At 43.6% G+C, this 7,227-nt stretch overlaps 1 protein-coding gene across 1 annotated transcript in view; it reads left to right on the top strand.

Annotated features, from left to right (window-relative positions):
- Nucleotides 1–364: 364 nt before the first annotated feature.
- LOC139376437 (katanin-interacting protein-like) overlaps nt 365–7,227 on the top strand; it is a 43,192-nt gene continuing 36,329 nt past the window's right edge. Inside the window, 1 exon segment of the mRNA XM_071119037.1 lies at nt 365–451. Coding sequence (XP_070975138.1) covers nt 440–451 — 12 coding nt within the window. The 5' untranslated portion in view covers nt 365–439.

Below are 7,227 nucleotides of genomic sequence, written 5' to 3'. Positions count from 1 at the left end.
AGTATGGCTTTTGAGGACATTTGGACACAACTGGGCATCTAATCTAACAAACCTTCTGTTCTCTATGTCCCAGGCTGCTCCCTGCCCTGGTTCTTACTTTTCAAGCTAAATATTAGCTGTTTAAATTAGAAATGTCATTTTATTGAGAAATGTATTAAAAAAAAATGTAGCTCTGATATGGCCAGAATATAATTTATTATAGTTAGTAAGGGTAGGCAAAGTATACTTCCCCGCTGTTGTAGGCCTGGGCTGTTTAGACTGGCAGTGTACACAAAACATGGTGCTCTTCCTCATGGGTGTGTCCAACACAAAGGGGCTTTCGCTATTGGTGGATGTTTCTCCTGGTAACTAGCGTCAGCTGTTACCAACACACAGGACACATGAGAATCGGACTTAATCTGGATATCGATAAACTGCGCTATAATACTCGTGAATAGAGATGATATGGATTGTGAGTATGTAAACATTAAACGAAATGTATCTTTCGTCTAAAAACAGCAAGTTGATGGAAAATGGTGAGAAGCCTAGCCATTCGTTAGTGTAGCTGGCTAGTTTAGCCACACAGCTACAGCGTCCAGTGGTTCTCGTGCGGCCAGCAACGTCAGTTAGCTAGCGCCGACTTGCTAGAAATCCAGCAGAAATACAACTGAATATCTATACTGATTCATTCACCGAGTGCGCTAACTTCAACGTCTGGAGTGCATTGTTGAAACTTAACTATGTGAAATGTAAAAGACTGATATTGTAACAATGGCGGAAATGAGTTATTCGTTATGCGGGTAAAAGAGAATCCGGCTGCGGCAACGCCAACATCTGCAGACGGACGGTCCCCATAAAAAAGTTTCTCGGTCCATTTCTATTTTTCTTGCTTCAGAGCTGATTTCGAACATCATGGAATGACATCATCCTCTCATATGGAATTGGGGCTATGTGAAAAACAGTGTCTGAGATATACAATGGGTAAAGAGGTAAGCTAAATATTATTTCTCATTCAAATAATTGGAGAACACTGAGTAGCTGAGGTCATGTGAATGGACGTACACTACAAAAAGGGATGGCTTTGCGTCTCCCTGCCATGAAGCCTGATATACGTGCCCACTCCTCGCGCTCAAGTGGAGGACGCTGTTGCATCTCTGCCATGGTGTTTTGTAAAGGAGTTTCACAATCCTGACAATTTAAAAGGACCAATAAAAAATGTTAGTCTTGTAAATGTCTTGTCTGTGACTCTTATCCACATAATTAAAAAAAAAAATGTATTTAACCTTTTATTTAAGCAAGTCAGTTAAGAACAAATTCTTATTTACATTGATGGCCTGGCAAAAGGCATCCTGCAGGGAGTGGGGTTAAAAAATATATATAAATATAGGACAAAACACACATAATGAAAAGTGAGACAACACTTCACAAAGAGAGACCTAAGACAACAACATAGCAAGGCATGACAACACAACATGGTGCAAACATTATTGGGCACAGACAACAGCACAAAGGGCAAGAAGGTAGAGACAGCAATACATATCCTAAAGCAGCCACAACAGTCAGTAAGAGTGTCCATGATTGATTCTTTGAATGAAGAGATTGAGATAAAACTGTCCAGTTTGAGTGTTTTGTTGCAGCTTGTTCCAGTCGCGAGCTGCAGCGAACTGAAGGACGAGAGACCCATGGATGTGTGTGCTTTGGGGACCTTTAACAGAATGTGACTGGCAGAACAGGTGTTGTATGTGGAGGATGAGGGCTGCAGTAGATATCTCAGATAGGGGAGAGTGAGGCCTAAGAGGGTTTTATAAATAAGCATTAACCAGTGGGTCTTGCAACCGGGAATATGGAGTTGACCAGTTTACAGAGGAATATAGATTGCAGTGATGTGTCCTATAAGGAGCATTGGTGGCAAATCTGTTGGCCGAATGGTAAAGAACGTCTAGCCGCTCGAGAGCACCCTTACCTGCCGCTCTATAAATTATGTCTCCATAATCTAGCATGGGTAGGATGGTCATCTGAATCAGGGTTAGTTTGGCAGCTGGGGTGAAAAGAGGAGCGATTACGATAGAGGAAACCAAGTCTAGATTTAACTTTAGCCTGCAGCTTTGACATGTGCTGGGAGAAGGACAGTGTATCTGTAACCGATGTGAAATGGCTAGCTAGTTAGCGGTGGTGCGTGCTAATAGCGTTTCAATTGGTGACGCTCTGAGACCTTGAAGTAGTTGTTTCCCTGGCGCGATGGGTAATGATGCTTCGTGGGTGTCGGTTGTTGTGTGCAGAGGGTCCCTGGTTCGAGCCCAGGTAGGGGCGAGGAGAGGGACAGAAGCTATACTGTTACATTGGTGCCGTGACCCGGATCACTGGTTGCTGTGGAAAAGGAGGAGGTCAAAAGGAGGGTGAGGTTTTTTTTTCTGGTTGAAATGTTATTGATTATTATGACTAAAAACAACCTGAGGATTGATTATAAACATCGTTTGACATGTTTCTACGAACCTTACTGATACTTTTCAGATTTTTCGTCTGTCTGTTGTGACTGCCTTTGAGCCTGTGGATTACTGAACAAAACGGAGGTTTTTGGATTTAAAGAGGGACTTTTTCGAACAAAACAAACATTTATTGAGTAAATGGGAGTCTTGTGAGTGCAACCATATGAAGATCATCAAAGGTAAGTGATTAATTTTATCGCTATTTCTGACTTGTGTAACTCCTCTACTTGGCTGGTTACGATTTGTAATGATTTGTCTGCTGTGTGCTGTTCTCAGATAATCTCATGGTATGCTTTCGCCTTAAAGCCTTTTTGAAATCTGACACTGTGGTTGGATTAACAAGAAGTTAATCTTTAAACCAATGTATAATACTTGTATGTTTTATGAATTCTTATAATGAGTATTTCTGTTTTTGAATTTGGCGCTCTGCAATTTCACTGGATGTTGGCCAGGTGGGACGGTAGCGTCCCACACCCCCTAGAGAGGTTAACACAAAATCCGGGGAGGGGCCAGCTGAGTATAAGTCTGTATCATCTGCATATAAATTAATGAGAGAGCTTCCTACTGCCTGAGCTATGTTGTTGATGTAAATTGAGAAGAGCGTGTGGCCTAAGATCGAGCCTTGGGGTACTCCCTTGGTGACAGGCAGTGGCTGAGACAGCAGATGTTCTGACTTTATACACTGCAGTCTTTGAGAGAGGTAGTCAGCAAACCATGCCAAAGACCCCTCAAAGACACCAGTTCTCCTTAGCCGACCCACAAGAATGGAATGGTCTACCGTATCAAAAGCTTTGGCCAAGTCAATAAAAATAGCAGCACAACATTGCTTAGAATCAAGAGCAATGGTGACATCATTGAGGACCTTTAAGGTTGCAGTGACACATCCATAACCTGAGCGGAAACCAGATTGCACACCAGAGCGAATACTATAGCCATCAAGAAAGCCAGTCAGTTGATTATTGACAGGTTATTCCAACACTTTTGATAAACAGAGCAAAATAGAAATAGGCCTGTAACAGTTAGGATCAGCTTTCCCCCTTTTAAATAAAGGACGAACCATGGCTGGCTTTTAAGCAGTGGGAACCTCCCCAGAAAGGAGAGACAGGTTAAAAAGGTCGGAGGTAGGCTTGGCGATGATAGGAGCAGCACCTTTAAAAAAGAAAGGGTCTAAACCATCTGACCCAGATGGGTTTTTTTGGGGTCAAGTTTCAGGAGCTCCTTTAGCATCTCAGGCTTAGTGACTGCCCGCAGAGAGAAACTTTGTAGCAGGCAGGGGAAAAAGAGGTATCTGGGATAGTCGCATTAGTAGGGGTGGGAGATGAGAAAATGTTGGAGGCATGGCTGAGTCAAATAGGAATCCTGACTTAATGAAGTGGTGATTAAAGAGCTCAGCCGCATGCTTCTTGTGGTTATTACTGACATCATCAACATTAACCTCTCTGCGCACGGAACCCGGTAGCGGGCTGAAATTCCACAACATACGGTGATCGCTACATAAATAGTCATATTAAACATTCATGAAAATACAAGTGTCTCACAGGTATCGAAGCCTAGAATCTTGCTAATCCAACTGCATTGTCAGATTTAAAAAAGGATTTACTATGAAAGAATACGATGCAATTATCTGAGGATAGAGCCCCATAAAAAACCAACTATTTCAACCAGCACAGGCTAACAAAATCACAAACTGCATTAAAATAAATTGTTTACCTTTTGAAGATCTTCGTCTGTTTGCAATCCCAATGCTCATTGTTACACAATGAATTATCTTTTGTTTGATAAAATCCGTTTTTATAGCCTAACACGAAACATTTTGTGAACCGCTTGTGTCGTGAATTCCGTCTCATTCCATTTTCAACGACGCATTCGAGGGTAAACACTCTCACAAAACGTGACTTTTCGTATATCGTATATCGAGTCGTATATCTCCCTCTCTAACTTTAAGCATCAGCTGTCAGAGCTGCTTACCAATCACTGTATCTGTACACAGCCAATCTGTAAATAGCACACCCGACTACCTCATCCCCATATTATTACTTACCCTCTTGCTCTTTTGCACCCCAGTATCTCTACTTGCACATCATCATCTGCACATCTATCAAAATGTTAATTATTTTCGCCTCTATGGCCTATTTATTGCCTACCTCCCTACTCTTCTACATTTGCACACACTGTACATAGATTTTTCTATTTTTCTTTTTTATGTTTTTGACTGTACATTTGTCTATGTGTAACTCTGCTGTTGTTTTTTTGTCGCACTACTTTACTTTATCTTGGCCAGGTCGCAGTTGTAAATGAGAACTTGTTCTCAGCTGGCCTACCTGGTTAAATAGAGGTGAAATAAAAAAGTAATGAGGCAAAATGGAAAATCATTTAAAAATATATACATAACGACTTGGAGATAGCCAAGTTCAGAGTCACTCGCCCCAACAGTGCGGGTATGCTAGAGGTGAGCGAAAGCTCGGGAAAGGGGGGGTTATGGGGGGGTACCTGTACCAGACAGGGGAGACAGGCCCGGGCAGACAGTGAACAGATCGCCAGGTGGAATCCAAGCAGCACTGCAGCAGGCAACGGGACTAGGCGTCACACCCACTTGGGAGAAACTTTTATTTCTGGGGGCAGATTTCTTGTAGAAAATGCCAGTGGATGGTCTTTGAAAAGCTGGAGGGGGCTTGAAAGACTCCTGCCACTTGTTGGACCCAAAGGCCTCGACGCCTCTCACTTCACACCTCAGTGCTAATTGAAGTTGTATCTGGTCTATCCATGCAGGCCTGGCAGCCTTAACTCAGCATTCAGTCCCATAAAGTAAAATAAACTCAGCAAATAAAGAAACTTCACTTTTTCAGGACCCTGTCTTTCAAAGATGATTCGTAAAAATCTAAATAACTTCACAGATCTTCATTGTAAAGGGTTTAAACACGGTTTCCCATGCTTGTTCAATGAACCATAAACAATTAATGAACATGCACCTGTGGAACGGTCATTAAGACACTAACATTTTACAGACGGTAGGCAATTAAGGTCACAGTTATGAAAACGTCAAAAACACCAAAAGAAAGATTCCCAGGGTCCCTGCTCATCTGCGTGAACGTGCCTTAGGCATGCTGCAAGGAGGCATGAGCACTGCAGATGTGGCCAGGGCAATAAATTGCAATGTCCGTACTGTGAGACAACTAAGACAGCGCTACAGGGAGACAGGACGGACAGCTGATCGTCCTCGCAGTGGCAGACCACGTGTAACAACACCACCTGTACAGGATTGGTACATCCGAACATCACACCTGCGGGACAGGTACAGGATTTCGCTACACTCGCATTAACATCTGCTAACCATGTGTATGTGACATGTGTATGTGACAAATAAAATTTGATTGATTTGATTTGGATGGTAACAACAACTGCCAGAGTTACACCAGGAACGCACAATCCCTCCATCAGTGTTCAGACTGTTCTCAATAGGCTGAGAGAGGCTGGGCCGAGGGCTTGTAGGCCTGTTGTAAGGCAGGTCCTCACCAGACATCACCGGCAACAACGTCGCCTATGGGCACAAACCCACCGTCGCTGGACCAGACAGGACTGGCAAAAAGTGCTCTTCACTGACGAGTCACGGTTTTGTCTCACCAGGGGTGATTGTCGGATTTGCATTTATCGTCAAAGGAATGAGCGTTACACCGAGGCCTGTACTCTGGAGCGGGATTGATTTGGAGGTGGAGGGTCCATCATGGTTTGGGGCGGTGTGTCACAGCATCATCGGACTGAGCTTGTTGTCATTGCAGGCAATCTCAACTCTGTGCGTTACAGGGAAGACATCCTCCTCCCTCATGTGGTACCCTTCCTGACATGACCCTCCAGCATGACAATGCCACCAGCCATACTGCTTGTTCTGTGCGTGATTTCCTGCAAGACAGGAATGTCAGTGTTCTGCCATGGCCAGTGAAGAGCCCGGATCTCAGTCCCACTGAGCACGTCTGGGACCTGTTGGATCGGAGGGTGAGGGCTAGGGCCATTCCCCCCCCCCCCCCCAGAAATGTCTGGGATCTTACAGGTGCCTTGGTGGAAGAGTGGGGTAACATCTCACAGCAAGAACTGGCAAATCTGGTGCAGTCCATGAGGAGGAGATGCACTGCAGTTCTTAATGCAGCTGGTGGCCACACCAGATATTGACTTTGTTCAGGGACACATTATTCCATTTCTGTTAGTCACATGTCTGTGGAACTTGTTCAGTTTATGTCTCAGTTGTTGAATCTTGTTATGTTCACACAAATATTTACACACGTTAAGTTTGCTGAAAATAAACGCAGTTGACAGTGAGAGGACGTTTCTTTTTTTGCATAGTTTATATAATTGTAATGTACTTGTCACGCCCTGACCTTGGATATTCTTTTTATGTCTCTATTTTGGTTTGGTCAGGGCGTGAGTTGGGGTGGGCATTTCTATGTGTTGTGTTTCTATGATTTTCTATCTCTATGTTTTGGCCAGGTATGGTTCTCAATCAGGGACAGCTGTCTATCGTTGTCTCTGATTGGGAACCATACTTAGGTGCCTTTTTTTCCCACCTGTCTTGGTGGGAAGTTGACTTTCTTTATGGCACTTAGCCTTAAGCTTCACGGTTTTGTAGTGTGTATTGTTTTGTTCGGCGTCTTTCCTTAATTAAAGAACATGTACGCTCACCACGCTGCACCTTGGTCCGCTCCTTTCATCAACCGTGACCGTACTTTGTTTTTATTTTTCCTTTTTCGTCTAGGCTTTCGAAATCTCATGA

The sequence above is a fragment of the Oncorhynchus clarkii genome, chromosome 20 (assembly GCF_045791955.1).
Source record: "Oncorhynchus clarkii lewisi isolate Uvic-CL-2024 chromosome 20, UVic_Ocla_1.0, whole genome shotgun sequence".
Taxonomy (NCBI): domain Eukaryota; kingdom Metazoa; phylum Chordata; class Actinopteri; order Salmoniformes; family Salmonidae; genus Oncorhynchus; species Oncorhynchus clarkii.
Note: the sequence above shows the minus strand (reverse complement) of the source record. Positions and strands in the feature narration are given on the sequence as shown.